A 17,952-nucleotide genomic window follows, 5' to 3' on the forward strand; every position below is an offset into this window, starting at 1 on the left:
AACCCATGTAAACTATGTACAATAATATTAAAAAACAAGAAATGTAACTTCAAAATTTGTGAAAAAATGTGCAGTTAACTAGAGTTTGAGCTAGGAGAATTATTAAAGCAGAAAATTTATTGAAATGACTTGCTATATCTACAAAATTTAAAGAAAAGGATACCCCAAAAGTAGCCTCACTGGATCTCACATATGGCTTGAGATTATTCAGTCTGAAGACAGAATGAGCTGCTAATGTATTCTGTAGATGGCATGATGATGTCTGAAATTGGTGAACATACAATTAAACATCAAGTGCATGATTCAGCTTTGTTAATGTTACAAAAGGGTTCTAGAAGTATTGACTAATATCCTTCCGTCTATGATGCATAGATTTGTTCATGGCTACAATCTTTGATATAATAATTAACCTACCTTTGAGTGGAAGGGATTCATGTACGTGACGACAAAATATTTTTGTCAGCTGGTATTGTGTAGGAAGAGAAGTAGTATCACTTGAATCCTATCTATTGTTTGCACTAATATTCCTGTCACATGTTATTACAACAACATTTCAGAACCACTATTGCTGAAATATGAAACCATAACAAAATGCTATGGACAAAATACACCAAAGCAACTGCCCAAGTTATGAATGTTGGGATGTACTAAATACATGATGACTATGATTTGTTTGGAATGTATTGCCTACGTATTTAAAAGTGAAATAATGAGACCAAGGCTAGAAGAAGGTGAGCATTTCATAGACTTTAGTCTGACAGCTCTCTCTTTTGTGATATAGAATAAGCAGTGTCTGGTAGAATGCAAACACTGTGACAGTTGTCTGTGAGTGCAAAAAAGAGAAGAATCTTGACATCCTGAGAGGAGAGGAGGGAAGAGGAGAGGAGAGGATCGGAATGAGAAAACGAGTCCTACCTCCCTCTCACAGGGCTGGCAGCCTGTGTACGTACTCCATACTCGAACGACACCAGAACTGACACAGTAGTAATATGGATCACTAACCCCTTTTGGTGTTGTGAGAGTCGTACTGGAACCACATCATGGACCAGTCTTTTAACTCCTTTCAAAATAAAAAGAGAAAAGAAAGAGCAGTACACAACAGAAGACATTCAGTAGCAGCTACAACACAATTATTGGCAGTGTTGAAGATATCGTAGTTTGAGTCCAACTTCCACTACTACCCAACCAGTGTTCAAAACTCCTCCCACCAAAAACTATCACATTAAAATGTTTACATAAATGCTGTCTGCCCCACCCTTCTCTCCCTCCCTCCCTCCCTCCCCCTCTCTCTGACCATTTAACTTCATGTACAGAGCATATTATCTGATTATCTACAATAATTTCCAGCTTTCTAATCAAGCAAGAATTCTGGCCCTGTGTGGGGAAATTTTACATTGTCAGGCATGTAAGTTACAGATATGTTATTCTCAGCTTTTGGAATGTATAGTTAAGTCTAAATAAGCATTCTGCCCATACAGCAAGTAAACAGACAAATTTAAGATGATGATAGTGTGTTTCCTCACTAAGTATATAGTTTTGAGTATATTTTAAACTTTATTTATTTAGTTACATATAGTTGCTATATGAACATTATTTAAGATTCTGACCATTGAATTACTGCAGTGCATTGCTTCACCACTGTACAAAAGTCATTTAATTGACTATTAATATTAGAATTGCTTTTGGTTCTCATATTATATGATGGTTTCTACTTATATCTGATATGTTCCATGCATGAGAAAATTACTGTCATATTTATGTTCTGCTAAGATTATCGTTCCCGTCTTCCATTCATGACATCACATGTTTGCTCGTACATTGGTACACACATTTAAATATCAGGTTATTTATAAAATCCTGGGACTGATTGCTTCTGTTCATGTTTCTTATCTTGAATTCTTTTCATAAGGGAAACCAAAGTAACAAAACACAGGCAGGCCCAATTATTGTATTTCAATGATTACGTAAACAGAATAAGAATGAAATTTTGTTCTCTAAAGAATGGTATTTAGTATATTTGCCGAAGTAGCAATGTAACTAGTTAGAAGAAAAGAATCGCACACACACACCATTTATTTGAACTTTGGAGTCCTCAAGTAAACAAATATGTGACTACTTCCATAATGTAGGTTTTGCCAGCATGTCACATTTCACCTAAGATGTGGCCCAACAATTCAGTGATGATGAGTACATAAAAAGATGGATGACTATTGCTTTTCCTATTGTGACAGTGATTTAAAAACATCTTGTGCATATGAAAGTTTTTAATTTTCACTACATAGTCATTTTCTCAGAACTCAAATAAACAATAGTCACACTATTTTCAAAGGAAATAAACAAGGCTGCCTGAGAGAATACATAACAATGATTGTGCATTTAAGTAAGAAAGCACATGAACTAAAACTTTTATCCTTCATCAATAAGGAAGTACCCAAGCAAAAATTTTCAGGTGAAGGACAGATCCTGTGTGGAATGCCTCTCAAGGGAGCAATAAGAAATAAAAGTATGAAAGAATAGTCACTGTGAGTAGAACGTCCTGTGCTTTTAATGACCATGGCATAAAACCTGAGAGTTTACAATATTACTAGTACTGGTTAGTTCCAGTTTACATATAAGTTGTAAATACAGTTTGTGGACTCCAGCAGATAAGTTTGTAAGCCAACCAATATTTCTTTGAAGCAACTGTTTGACATCATCAGGTGATTAAGGCAATTACTGTGTAAAGCTACATTGATATACATACACAACTGAAGTGATGCCACTCCTTGCAGCATACTATAAATTCATGTGTGAACACCTAGTTTTCAGTGGTATGGCTACAATAGTGCCAGATGCTGTCATGTCACTAAATGTTAAACTCAGTTGTACTTAGTGATGCCACAATCCTTCCTGAACCATTGAGTATCACCGTTTGACTGCTCCTCGGCAGTTTTATTTTGAAACACAAGTACTATGTCCCAGTTCCCGATGTTATTCCATCTGTATATTGAGCAAGCAGTAAAGGAAACAAAAGAAAAATTCGGAGTAGGTATTAAAGTCCATGGAGAAGAAATAAAAATGTTGAGGATTGCTGATGACATTGTAATTCTGTCAGAGACAGCAAAGGACTTGGAAGAGAAGTTGAACGGAATGGGCAGTGTCTTGGAAGGAGGATATAATATGAACATCAACAAAAGCAAAACAAGGATAATGGAATAAGTCGGGTGATGCTGAGGGAATTAGATTAGGAAATGAGACACTTAAAGTAGTAAAGGAGTTTTGCTATTTAGGAAGTAAAATAACTGATGATGGTCGAAGTAGAGAGGATATAAAATGTACACTGGCAATGGCAAGGAAAGTGTTTCTGAAGAAGAGAAATTTGTTAACATTGAGTATAGATTTAAGTGTCAGGAAGTCGTTTCTGAAAGTATTTGTACGGAGTGTAGCCATGTATGGAAGTGAAACATGGACGATAAATAGTTTGGACAAGAAGAGAATAGAAGCTTTCGAAATGTGGTGCTACAGAAGAATGCTAAAGATTAGATGGCTAGATCACATAACTAATGAGGAGGTATTGAATAGAATTGGGGAGAAGAGGAGTTTGTGGCACAACTTGACAAGAAGAAGGGACCGGTTGGTAGGACATGTTCTGAGGCATCAGGGGTTCACAAATTTAGCTTTGGAGGGCAGCGTGGAGGGTAAAAATCGTAGAGGGAGACCAGGAGATGAATACACTTAGCAGATTCAGAAGGATGTAGGTTGCAGTAAGTACTGGGAGATGAAGAAGCTTGCACAGGATAGAGTAGCGTGGAGAGCTGCATCAAATCAGTCTCAGGACTGAAGACAACAACAACATGTCCCAGTTTTTATGAAACAGTTGCTGCCATGGTCCATTCGATTTGATTTCAGTATGTTTTTATTTTCGTAATAGAAAAGAAGTAAAATATGTTGACAGGTATAATTCTGCAGTTTCTAGATCTATACAAATAACGCTTACTTTACTTCTACATATGCAGGAAATTTGACATGGTCTGTAGTAGGTTGTAATGGAGATGATCTCTATTTTCAGCCTACTATAAACCATGTTTTTTGTAAATAAAGGTCATCTACATTACAGCTTACTGTAGACCATGTTTACTTTTAGTAAGCATTAGGAGGCTGTGGATCCCCACAAAAACAAAATTTTAAGGTCTTTTTGTAGTACAGCATGGGCTACTATAACAAAACACCAATGTATTTGTGTAAAGATTCTGAAGTGGAATGAATGTATGCATTCAACAAGAAGTGTCTGCAAAAGAAAGTTATGCCAAGATGCTTGGAACTGACAAGTTTCGAAGTTAGCTAATCACACTATTTAAATAGAGAGCATCCATGTTACAGCCAAATGCAGACCATATTTTATTTTATTTTATTGTACATGATGTTCCATGTCACGGACTTCACCACAATTGTGTTTCTTGTCTGCCTTGTCTTTGAGGTCCTATTTAATTATTTGTGTTGATTGGTACTTTACCCATTATGATGTGATTCAGTCTCCAAATCTTCCAGCTTGTTGTATTGTCACAGGGCATCTATTGAAAGGCAGGTTAACCCTTTGGGGTCACATTTAGCTCAGTCTTAAGCAATCTTTTGCAGGCTTTCAATTTGCCAGGTCCACATCAATACCATGTAGAATGTGGCCTTCATTGAAAACCTGTTTAAATTTTTCTGTATTTTCATGGGCAATTCTTGGGGGCTCAGATCCTGAGAATCCAACCTCTTTACATTGTTTCCCAGGTGCTGTGCATTTCATGCATCCTGTTGTTAACCTGCATGTCATTTAGGGTTAGATTGACTTTTTAGCATGTGTAGATCTGGACCATACACAGCCTTAACATTCCACTATGGAAAAGCAAAGTGCTTAACAGTTGTTCGTAATAAGATTAACCTGACTCCTCGTTAACTATTTGCCAGTTTTCTCAAGATGATGTTCCGGGCGATGACCTTTCGACAGGTCTTCTTGCAGTGATACAGTGATGGAAAAAAAATCGCAACACCAAAAAAGAATTAATGTAGAGTAATGAAATTTAGGGACTCATTTGTCTAGGTAACATATTTAAGTGGTTGACATTACAAGATCACAGGTTAGTGTAAGTGTGAGATAAGTCATTGCAAATGTGAAATGCTGTTACATTAGTAACCTGTGTAACTGCCAGAATGTTGAATGCAAACATGCAAACGTGCATGCTTTGTGTTCTGCAGGTCTGGGTGTCAGTCTGTGGGTGGAGTTCCCTGCCAGTTCCACATAGTGGCTGAGTACAGGGACATTTAATGTTGTTCATGGATGATACTGGAGTTGTTGACCAATGATATTCCATATGTGTTGGATTGGAGACAGATCTGGTGACCAGATGAGCCAAGACAACATGTCAACTCTCTGTAGAGCATGTTGGGTTACTAACAGTTGTACATGGGTGAGCATTATCCTGTTGGAAAACACTCCCTGCAATGCTGTTCATGAATGGCAGCACAACAGATCGAAACACCAGATTGATATACAGTTTTGCTGTCAGTGTGTGTGGGATAACCACAAAAGTGCTACAGCTGTCATACAAAATTGTGTCCCGAACCAGTGTGTCTAGCACACAGACAGGTTGGTTGCAGGCACTCGGCTGGAGTCCTTGTCGGTAGTGACATGGGGCTGTCAGGAGTCCGGTCTTCTTGTGACCATACGTTCTCGTGACCATCGCTCCCAGCAGTCACGTACAGTGGCTACATTTATACCAAGTCCTTCTGCAATATCACAGAAGGAATATACAGCTTCCTGTAGTCTTATTACATAATCTCATTCAAACTCAGTGAGGTGTTGATAATGGTGTCTTTGTCACCTTAAAGACATTTCTTGACACATCAACTCACCATGCCCAATCTCAAAAGTAACTAATTTTCATGACTGAATTGAAAGCAAACCTTATTTGCATCTTCATAGTAGCACTGTTAGCATCACTCTTAAGCGACGGGCACGAAATTTGAATAGACATCATCTTTCACCTGCAGAAACACCCCTACCAACTTTCATTTATGTTGCACATCATCACCTGGGTGTTGCTTCTCTCTCTCTCTCTCTCTCTCTCTCTCTCTCTCTCTCTCTCTCTCTCTCTCTCTCTCTCTCTCTCTCTCTGTTTTCCCCCACCCCCTTCCTGCTGTCACTGTATTTGTATGTCAGTGATCTGACCAGCACAACACCCAGGTAGGTAGGTTGGTTTGTTTGTATTATATCCCAGGTTGCTGCCAGTCCAGCCTTCATTTGCCTGTTTTGAGTGAAGGCCGAATGTGCTAACTTGTGTTTCAAGGGGTTTGGTCCGAGGGAATTCTCTTGATAATATTCAGACATGATGATGGAGTTTTCTAGATTCTCTTCTATTTTCTCATAGCTCTTTCCTTGTGCAGTAAGAGCCAAAACATCAGCATATGAGAAACGGATAATATGTTCTGCGGTTGGTTGATCGTTGGTGTGTAGATTAAATAAAAAGAGGGCCAGGACACTGCCCTGGGTGATACCATTATTTTGTCAATACCTTTGACTTGATTCAATCATTTTTGTGAGCTGATGTTCCTTAAAGTGTTGTAGAGTTCTTTCATGAGTATTCTGTAACTGACAGTGTAATATGCAGGACTTAACTCCACCAGAATTACACCTGTTATTTGTTTGTTTTTTGACCTTTCCTCTGTTTTCTATAAGGGACAGGTTTTGACTGGTATGCATGGTATTTTGGGACTGGAAATGAACTTCTGCTCTGAAATATTTGCTGTGCAATTTTAAAATAATATCTTCGCACAGTTTATACAAATGGTATAGGGACACAGTTGGGTGGTAGTTCTTCTGTTGGCCTGTGCCTTTTCCTGGTTTCAGTAGTGCTACTATCCTTGATTTCCTCCATTCTTCGTGATCATGCAAGTTTTTAGACAGTGATTAAAGACTCGGGAAATCTATTAGTTGACACTAGTGCCAACATGCTTGATCTGCTTCATGCGTACATAATTGACTCCAGCATCTTTTCCATTTTTCTTTTATAATAAATGATGGGATTTTGAGTCTTGGCTCTTGCTTCTGATAATTTTTATTTTCTGGCATTTCTTGTTGGAATTTCCATTTAGTGGGAGATGGTGGGCAGTTTGTTTGGGCAATACTCCAGGGAGGTGTTTGACTATCCTAGAGTCACTGTTAATTTCTTTTACAAAGTTCCAGGCCACTTTACTGCTGTACCTCTTATTCATTCTACCTACGATTTACACACATTTCTTTTGTTTTGACTCTAATCATTTCCATTGGTGTTTCTCCATATAGGACTACCTCTTCACTGTAAGGAGTCTGTTTTTGAGCATTTCATATTCCCTTGGTATGTTCTTTCACTCATTGGAGAGGCCTGGTATAAAATGCTCTGTGGAGCCTCATAGTACATGTCTCCTAGAAGTCTTTTGAAGGGTCTCCACAAAGGCTTGGAAATTTTCCAGGACTTCATAGAGATTTTATTTCTACATCTAACTCCTCAGCATACTCTGTCCATTTAGTGTTTTAAAAGTTGATGCACCTGCAGAATGGTATTTTTGTTGTTCTCACAGCAGTATGTGTTCAGATTATGATAGGTTGGTGTTCTGTTTTAGGAAGAGGTGCATGTGCGGTTTTTAAGTATCAATCTTCCCCTATTTCTGGTTGCAAAACAATTGTCAGAGTTGGATTCACCTTTCCGGATCTTGTTGCTGTATGAGTGTGGGACTATGACAAAGGGATAAATTGAAGCTTCCTGGCAGTTTAAAACTGTGTGCCGGACCGAGACTCGAACTCAGGACCTTTGCCTTTCGCGAACAAGTGCACACTCCGCTGCAGAGTGAAAATCTCATTCTGGAAAGGGATAAATTCTTTATTTCTACCCACTGCTCTAGTATATGTCCATTTTCATTTGTACCTCGGTACTCCTGTGGTGCAGTTGCAGTTAAGGTCATCTAAAGTGAACTGTGGTTTCTGGTTGTTGAAGTTTGATGACAAAGTCAGGCTGAGCTTGTCACCATGGAGTTTGTATACTGGTGTTATAGTAAAGGTGCTACATTCAATAGTTAATAGCTCTCTATGTTGTTGTTCATAATTTTGTTGGTTGATGTAATGGCTAGTTCTGGTCTTATGGAGATAGCACTGCCGTACTTCAGAGTGGATTTTATATAGTTAATAAAAAACAGTATTGTTCCTGGTTTTATTGTCCCTTCTTTCCTCTGTCTTTTCTTGGATACACAGTAAGTTCCATTTTTATGTATGGAGCAAAGCTCTGAGAGGATTTATTTGTTAGTTTTGGTGATACACTGTACATCTAGGCTTGCAATCATGAGAATTGACTCTGAGAAATACAATTTCTTATTGCTTTCCGGTGTTGGAAATATTAATTGTTGACTTTTATTGCAATTTTCCAGGGTACGCCCACATTATCTGATAGGTGTTTGTTGGTCTCTTATCTCAGATAGTGCACAGGTTTGGAAGCTTCTTCCTTTTCTGCAGACTGATATTACTGTTATATTTTCTGTAACAGTCAGAGAGAGAAAATTAATCAATCTACATTCCTACATGCCATTTGTAAACAAATTATGTAGCTACTCCAAAATATGTAAAAACTTTTGGATTAATAAAATAAACATGGTGCAAAAATGTGAGTCATATAAAAATCATGGTTTTAGAGACTAAGCACTGAAATCATTGATTGAAAACAGACCTCGGTATCTTTTCATGTGAGCTGTGATTGCTCTTATTTTATTATGGTGATCGTTTCTCCTTATGTAGGTTGGTGTCAACAAAGTTTTTCGCATTCGGAGGAGAAAGCTGGTGATTGAAATTTCGTGAGAAAATTCTGCCGCAGCAAAAAATGCCTTTGTTTTAATGACATCCACCCCGACTCCAGTATAATTTCAGTGACACTACGCATATTTCATGATAATACAAAACGTGCTGCCCTTCTTTGAACTTTTTTGATGTACTCCATCAGTCCTATCTGGTAAGGATCCCACACCGTGCAGCAGTATTATAATAAAAGGACGGTCAAGCGTAGAGTAGGCACTCTCCTCAGTAGATCTGTTCCATTTTCTAAGTGTCCTGCCAATAAAACGCAGTCTTCGGTAAGCCTTCCCCACAACATTTTTGTGTGTTCTTTACAATTTAAGTTGTTCATAATTGTAATTCCTGTGTATTTAGTTGAATTTACAGCCTTTATATTTGACTGATTTATTGCGTAAACAAAGTTTAACAGATTCCTTTTAGCACTCATGTTGATGACCTCGTGCTTTTCATCATTTAGGGCCAATTGCCAATTTTCACACCATACAGTTTTCTTTTCTAATTCGTTTTGATCTTCTGATGACTCTACTGCAAACAATCTAAGACGGCTACTCAAATTGTCTCCCAAATCATTTTGGGACAGGAAAGGGCCTATAACACTTCCTTGGGGAATGCCAGAAATCACTTGTGTTTTGCTCTATGACTTTTCGTCAGTTACTATGAACTGTGACCTCTCCGACAGGAAATCATGAAGCCAGTCACATAACTGAGATGATATTCCAATTTCACTATAAGCCAGTTGTGTGGTACAGTGTCAAAAGCCTTCCGAAAATCCAGAAATACGGAATCAATTTGAAATCCCTCGTCAGTAGCACTCAACACTTCGTACAAGTAAAGAGCTAGTTGTGTTTCACAAGAATGATGTTTTCTAAATCCGTGTTGACTGTGTGTCAATAGACAGTTTTCTTCGAGATAATTCATAATGTTCAAACACAAATATTAACAAAATCCTGCTGCATATCGACATTAATGACACGGGCCTGTAATATAGTGAATTACTCCTACTACCTTTCTTGAATATTGGTGTGACTGTGCAACTTTCCAGTCTTTGGGTATGAATCTTTTGTTGAGTGAACAGTTGTATATGACTGTTAAGTGTGGACCTATTGCATCAGCATATTCTGAAAGGAACCAAAGTTGTATACAATCTGGACCGGAAGACCTGCTTTTGTTAAGTGATTTAAGTTGCTTCACTACTCCGAGGATATCTACTTCCATGTTACTCATGTTGGCAGCTGTTCTTGATTTGAATTTCAGAAGGCTGTGTTTAGTAACTCTGCTTTGGCAACACTGTCTTTGATAATATCTTCATTGCTATCATGCAGAGAAGGAATTAATTGTATCTTGCTGCTAGCATATTTCACCTGTGACCAGAATCTCTTTGGATTTTCTGCCAAGTTTTGAGACAAAGTTTCATTGCGGAAACAATTATAAGCATTTTGCATTGAAGTCCATGCTAAATTTCTAGCGTCTGTAAAAGATCGCCAGTCTTGAAGATTTTGCGTCCTTTTAAATTTGGCATGTTATTTTTGTTGCTTCTGCAACAGTGTTCTGACACGTTTTGGGTACCAAGGAGGATCAGTTCCATCGTTTGTTAATTTACGAGGGCTGCTCAATAAAGAATGATCATAATTTTCTTTTGACAACATACCTTTACTCATCCTCAAAATTGATGGTCCTTCTCAAAGTAGTATCCCATGAATGTGATGCACTTGCTCCAGTGTTTCTGCCAGTCTCCAAATACATGTTGGAAATTATTTTTTGAGAGGACCTTCAAAATTGCCTCTGCAGCCTTCACCACCACTTCTAATGATTGATAATGCCTGCTACGAAGGCATTTCTTCATGCTAGGGAATAGAAAAAGGTCACATGAGGCTAAATCCGGACTATAGAGAGAGTGAGGGATGCATTACACTTTGATTTTTACAAGATATTCAGCAGCAACATTGGCAATATACAGGTGTGCATTATCGTGGTGCGGCATCCAGCCTGCTTCACGGAAAAGTGGCCTTTGGACTTGCAATGTTTTCAGGACATCCCTGTGGTATTGTCCAGTTACTGATGTGTGTGCAGGTACAACATGCTGATAAACCATTCCCTGAATATCAAAGAATGAGATGACCATAACTTTCCCAGCAGAAGCAACCACTTTTTGGTTTTTTGGGGGTTGGTGAGGGAGGAGATTTCTACACTGAGCTCTGCTGTTTGCTCTCAGGATCACAATAATGTAGCCAAGTTTCATCAGCAGTGATTACATGTGAAAGAAACTGCTGATCTTCCTCTAACATCAACTTTAACTGCATGCACACCTGCTTGCAAATGTCCTTTTGTTCGGGAATCAACAGTCTTGGTTCCCATCGCGCACTAACATGTCATGTGTAATTTTTGTCACCAATTTGTGGGTGGTACCCAATGAAATGGTGAGTATTTCAGAAAGTGATCTTATGGTAATTTGTCAATCCTCTATCACAATGACAGCAACAGTGTTGATGTTTTCTTCCGCAAGAGCAGTAACTGGAGCACTGTGTCCACCTTCCTTTGAAATTGATTGTCGCTCCTCTTTAAACATTTTAAACCACCTTCAAGCTGTGCTATCGGCAAGAACAGACTTTCCATAGGCCTCCTGTAACGTTATATAGACCTCAGCTGAAGATTTTTTGAGGCGAAAGCAGACTTTGGAAGCTGCATATTGTTACCTCCAATACTGAACATGTCTAGCCTGCCTCTCACAGGCAGGAACCAGGAGCCCCAACAATGAAACTACTACAATATGTTAAAATTCTTTATCGAAGAGCCCTCGTATTTGATATAAATCTCTCAGTTGCTGCTGATACTATTTCATTGAATTCAAACCACATCTGGTCTACACTTACATTGTTAATTTGGAAGAAGTGGAGATTGCATAAAGTGAATTTTTATATGCTTTTTTGAATAGGTATATTTTTCATTTATTTTTGAAGAATTTGTGGGTTACAATATTTATCACTATGTTTGACTAATCCCTGTATCTGTTTTGATGTTCATTATTAGCTTAGCATTATTTGGCTTAGAGGTCAAGTGTGTTTTCACAACTGTTTATTATTTACATGGGCTCATTTTAACTGCTCCAAATAATTTCCAAAGAATGTGTTTAGCACAGTTTCAGCTGATGTTTTATGTGTACCTCCGTAATTAAAAATGTATTTTCACCAACATATCAAGGGTAAATTTTGAAGATCCATAAAAAGGGATACAGTTATTATTTTATTCCAATTACCAACAATGACCTCTGCCCATCCTAACTCAAAGGAACTATCTACTTCAATTTCGCGACAAGGTAAACTACTTCTAACAATAACAGACATGCCACCGCCAACTTGCTGATGTTGCTGTGTATGGTGGATCACCACCGGTGGTTTCGCCCTATCTAGCAGTGTCTTTGACCACTTATGCTTCCACCTATGGTTGTGATCATATATTCCCAGACTAAGGATAAAAGATTCTTTGAGTGTCCTGAGTTCGTGTGTAAAGTGCGGCGTGCTTTTTGAATACTTCCTTGAGGTCCCTAGAACCTTCTTTTTTTATGTTATGAAAACAAGTAGTTCAGCGCACATTTTACATTCAACGCTATGAATATAGAAAATTGTGAGTTGAACTTGGAAACAGTCACTATCAAGTTTTTGTGCTTATTGACACTGAATAACCTTCTTTGGTGTGTACTGGCAGGACTATCCATTTTTTTCGTGTTTGCTATCTAACAAATGACAATAATCTTTTTTGCAGGTATACCAAGTAGTACACTGTATAAAATAGCAAGACGTGAAGGTATCAGACTAGCTGCTCCCTTCAATGCTGCACCAACGACATGGAGTCCTGATGACTTGGAACGTGCCCTGGAATCTATAAGGTCTGGAGCATCATCAGTGCAACGGGCCTCCACAGAGTTTGGTATTCCAACCGGCACATTGTACGGACGTTGCAAGCGTGAAGGCATTGAATTATCACGAAGCAATCCAACTCCTTGGTCAGAGGATGCCATGGGAGAGGCTTTAGAGGCAGTGAGAATTGGCCAAATGAGCATTAACCAAGCTGCTATTCATTACAACCTTCCCTATTCTTCTCTGTATGGTAGGTTCAAACGGTGTAAATATGAAGCAGAAGGTCATCAAGAAGTGGTTGCATCTCCCCCACCTCCACAAATAATGGTAGTCCCATACCAGCAGCCTCCACCTCCTCCACCACCACCTCCACCTGCACCACAACATACTCCACAGCATATGCAACAGCATCACTCTCCACAACAACAACAACAACAGCAGCAGCAGCAGCAGCAACAACAGCAGCAGCAGCAGCAGCAACCTCAGCAGCAGCAGCAACCACCACCACCACCACCTCAGCAACAGCAACAACAACCACAACAACAACAACAACCACCTCAGCAACAGCAGCAGCAACAGCCTCCACCACCACAACCCCAGCCACAGCAGCAACAGCAGCAGCCACAGCAACAACAGCCCCATCAGCTTTACCAGCCACACAGTAGCTGAGAAGTGCTTCCTTCACACATGGTTATAATAACAAATCACATTCACTGAATACTCTCATATGGGATGGTGCAGCCAGCAGTATGAAAAAGTAGTTTATTAATGTATTCAACTGTCAGTGACAGTTGCTTTAATAGGACATTTTTTCCTCTATATGTCCACTTCACTATTGTCATTTCCTTTTATGTTTTAGTTATTTCGACTTCTGCCTTTACAACAGTGTTTTTACTGTGAGCACTGTGTAGCACTGGAAACAAGGAAATTGTTTTAAACTGCTCTGGCTGTTGACAGAGCATTTTGTAGCTTGTTGCAAAAAAAGCTATTAGTAAATGCAAGAAATTTTTATTTTTATAGCTGTATTTTAACAAATAATTTTTGAGTGTGTTGTTACAACATCTGTAGAGGCAGTTTATTGTTTAGCACCTTTTTTTTAAATTTTGTTTTAAGAAATGAACTGCTTTTATGTTAGGTATCCATCCTAAAGTAACTGTGAAATCAGTGCGTGTTATACATGTGTGAAAAAATTTAATTAAAAGACTTAAAATTTGTGTATATGTGACTATGATGACACAAAATATATTTATAAGTTTTAAGAAAAGAAAAACTAAATAAAGTTGTGTATTAAATATATATATATATATAAATAAATAAATAAATATAAAGTATATATCTATATATGCATGTCTGTAGGCATGTGAAAGATTATTCTAGAAATATGTGTTGAATGGACTTTCATACAGTTACAAATACTTTTGTAGTTGCCATTATTATGTACTTTGCAGGTCTCAGTGACCTGCTTCTACAGTACTTGGGCCCACCTGTTATTAGATTTGAGTGATTGGAAGATTGATTGGGTAGTTTGCATTATTCAGTGCACTTCGCAATTCTATAACAACATTTATTTTCCTTGTGTTGCTGTATTCTACAACACATGTGAACAGTCCTTGGGAATATTGCTGTCATGTTGAGGTACAATGCAGCTTCACAAAAATCTGTTTTAACAGAAAATAACAAAGAGCTTGAACAGAAATCTACGGCTGATTTTGTATGGGAGCATTGTGTTATGATAATAGATAATATTTATGGTTGTGGCATGCATTACATACTTTTTTTATATTGAGTACACATTATACATTAGAGAGAATTTTTATTCCATTGTGATTTCCTTCAGATGTAGGTGCACATAGTGCACGACTTATCCCAAATTCTCTTCTGGCAAGGGTGTATGATATTCTCGTGCATGTGTAATATGCTCTGAACGACTTTCTGATCTCAGGTATATCTAAATGGTAACTTGTCTTCTAGTTCGCAGATCTTTGTATTCTCAGAACAAAAGTGACACAATGAGCAAAAGGAGCAATGTTTGGAAGAGCTTCAAGATGCAGTGCTAGAAGAATTAAAATATAGAGAATATTTTAAAGAAACAAGGTGACTGGAGGAAGAGTGCGAAAAAATTTTTAAATAGGGAAAAGTTTTGTATTTTGAAAGTGAAGGGATTACCAGGAAGCCACTAGATTCAAACATCTTATTGGATTTTCACTCTAAATTTGTTGTGGAACCCTTAATGAACAAAGCCATTGTCTGTTCTCTTCCTTGTCCCAGGGGTGATGGTCCAGCAAGGTATAGAGGGGAGTCTCCGTAGAATTAGAAAGGTAGGAGAAGGAGGGAGATGAAATATGGGTGCTCGTTTGTAAGTCGTGTCTGGGTAGCTCAGTTGGTAAGGGAATTTGCTATATGAGACAAAGGGAATTTCCTATATGAGACAAATGTCTTGGTTTGCATCACATTTAGGCACCTGTCAGGAAGTTCAAAAATATTCATGTTACTAAGACACTTGGGCTCTGAATTTGTTATTTTGATTTGAGGACCTGTTTCTCATCTCCAGGTGCTGTTGATTGTTAGAGGAAGATCTCAGATGGAATTAGAGCACTGCAAGCTTATGTCCGATTTGTGTGGTATTAGTACAGTTGCGGTGTGTGAAAGAGAGTGCCGGTTCACTTCACATACTTTGGTGGAAGTTGTTGAAGGTTACCAGTGGTGTACTGCGTAATGACAGCTGAGCGAGCGGTTCTCCACAGCAGTGGAGATGGCACAGCTGAGTGAATGCCTGTTCATAGTGACGTGATTGTCGTGCATTTACAGTAACTTGCACACAGGCTGTGAGTTTACAGTTTGCACATATGCAGTACCCTTTGCTTACTGCCAGAGAGGGGCATAATTTGAATGGTGAATAACAAATACAGATAAAAATTATTATTTGTTACTGGAGAATAACAAATATTATTCAAACAATATTATGAAAATGATAGTTGCTTCTAACCATATAGCGGAGATGCTGAAGACACAACAAAAAGAGCTTTGGAAAGTGAGCTTTCGGCCAACAGCGCCTTTGTTGAAAATAGACAAAACACACACACACGTGCACGCGCACAAATGCAACTTACACTCACAACTCTGAGTCTGGCTTCAGATGCCAGAGAAGGCCTTGTTGCCCGAAAGCTCACTTTCCGACAGTCTTTTTGTTACGCCTGTCTGTGATTCAGCATCTCTGCTAAATGGTGAGTAGCAACTATCCTTTTCATGATATTTTTATATTCAATGCTGGATTTTTCATTGGTTAAATATTATTTGAAACATTATTCACTTACAAGAATAAAAATGTTTTATGAATAATAGATAAAATTGAAATTCAATGACATTTACTACAACATTTCTTTGTCACCTATTAAACAAATTTACTTTTTGTTGCTTTTAAATTAGTTGTCTGAACAACTATTTTGTTCAAAGATTTCCTCTTAAACTTTATTTGACTTGTGAAGATTTGCTGTTGTGGCACTAAAGAAAATAATTCTTGCAAAGAGGATAGCACTGTGTTAAATCCCCTGAAATTGTCCTTATTTAATGATATATGACTTTCAGCTCTCAATGTTATCAGCAAAAACTGAGAAATCTTCAGTTTTGCAGTAGTTTTTATAAGATAATTCGTTTGATTCCATGTTCATTTCACATCCTATTTCACATACAAAATAAAATTTTCTTTTAAATCGTAACATCATTCAGAGCTCATGTCCCAATTTCTTATACATTTTTTTTGGCTGTTATATGTCCATAGTTTGTTGTAAGCCTCCATTGGTCATGGATAGCAATACAGGTGAACTCTCTGTTTTTAAATTGTGGGTAAGACAATGCTACACTAATTACAGTCAGTTTATAAAGAGGAAAAATGTCGCCCAGTTGTTTCTTAACACTTTCTCATTAAAAAAGATGTCAGTGTGCTGCAGTTTATGCATTCTTTTATGTACTCTAATCCATTGTCTCTTCCTGAATGTTTGAATCCTACACATACACAAATCAGAATGAGAAACTATTCCATATTCTGACAGAAAGCTTAGTCAGAGTTAATCCTAAACATTTTTGGATAATTTTGTATGTATAGCAATACTCCACAACTGTTGTAGGAGTTCTTGAAGGTCTATTGTTAGTCATTATCAACTGATTTCTTACTTGCTTCACTCATTTTGAAGCACTACAAACATGGAAAAATTGCATAGTTATATCAATAAGACATAAATATCCTATAGTGCAAGCAATTTTGCTGCAGTGGAAGAAGGCGCTGCAGATCAAGAGTTTCTGTTGGCTGCATTCTCACCTTTGGCTACTTGTAAAGTACTTCCACATGTTAGCACAGAGTTAGTGCAGAGTCATTTGAAATGGACTGTGTCGGTAGTGAAACCCATAACGCCAACTACCTATTAAGTATTTTTATGTTGCTGTAAAGCAAGTAAAGTTGTGCTCAACCCAAAGTTTGGTTTGAACATTGCAATGCTTTACTAGGCATGGTGATGTGCCCTGCCCCCCCCCCCCCCCTCTGCGCCGACCCACCCGTCCACACACACACACACACCTGAACTGTCTTATACAGCCACTTGGAGAGGAACCTACAGTTTAATATATACTCCAAAACATACTGCAACTTGACTTTGCATTTTTCTCATTATTGGAAATGAAAGAAGTGATAAGTAAGAGTTTTTTCATCTGGAACATAACCCACTGAGCCAGCTAGGCACACTTATGGACAATCCATTAGTAACTTATTTATCAAACAGAAACTGCACTGACGCATGGGAACGAGCACTAGTCATAGAATTTGATACAAAAAATAAACAAAGAAAATACAGTGGCATTCTACATTATTCATTATTTAAGTTATAAATAATTTATGTATGCATAGATTTGTGTGAATGTTCTATTTATTCAAATAATTATCCCAATAGAAATTTATTTGAATAATACCCATCTCTTCTTGCCAATACACCATGCACTCCATTCCTTCATTTCATTATTTGCAGTTAATACTGCGAACTGTAATGAGTCATGTCAGTTCATTTGCCTATTGCTTACTACTGTTTAGCTGGATTGCAGTCTTCTTTTGTTAATATAAGTGAAGTTGACAATTATAATATCAGTCTTCTTTTGTTAATATAAGTGAAGTTGACAATTATAATATGTTGTCATGATCCTCAACATAATTCCTTTTCATTTGCTCTGTCAAAGCTAAATCAATCACATTCAATATTCAATTTTCTCCTTCAT

The 17,952-nt window shown here is 37.8% G+C and overlaps 1 protein-coding gene across 1 annotated transcript in view; it reads left to right on the forward strand.

The window, feature by feature from the left end:
* LOC126355226 (protein bric-a-brac 1-like) overlaps positions 1 to 17,205 on the forward strand; it is a 208,681-nt gene extending 191,476 nt beyond the window's left edge. Inside the window, exon 10 of the mRNA XM_050005485.1 lies at positions 12,599 to 17,205. Within this exon, the coding sequence (XP_049861442.1) occupies positions 12,599 to 13,362 (764 nt within the window). The 3' untranslated portion in view covers positions 13,363 to 17,205. The remainder of the gene's footprint in view (positions 1 to 12,598) is intronic.
* Positions 17,206 to 17,952: the final 747 nt, after the last annotated feature.

Source organism: Schistocerca gregaria, chromosome 3 (assembly GCF_023897955.1).
Source record: "Schistocerca gregaria isolate iqSchGreg1 chromosome 3, iqSchGreg1.2, whole genome shotgun sequence".
NCBI lineage: Eukaryota > Metazoa > Arthropoda > Insecta > Orthoptera > Acrididae > Schistocerca > Schistocerca gregaria.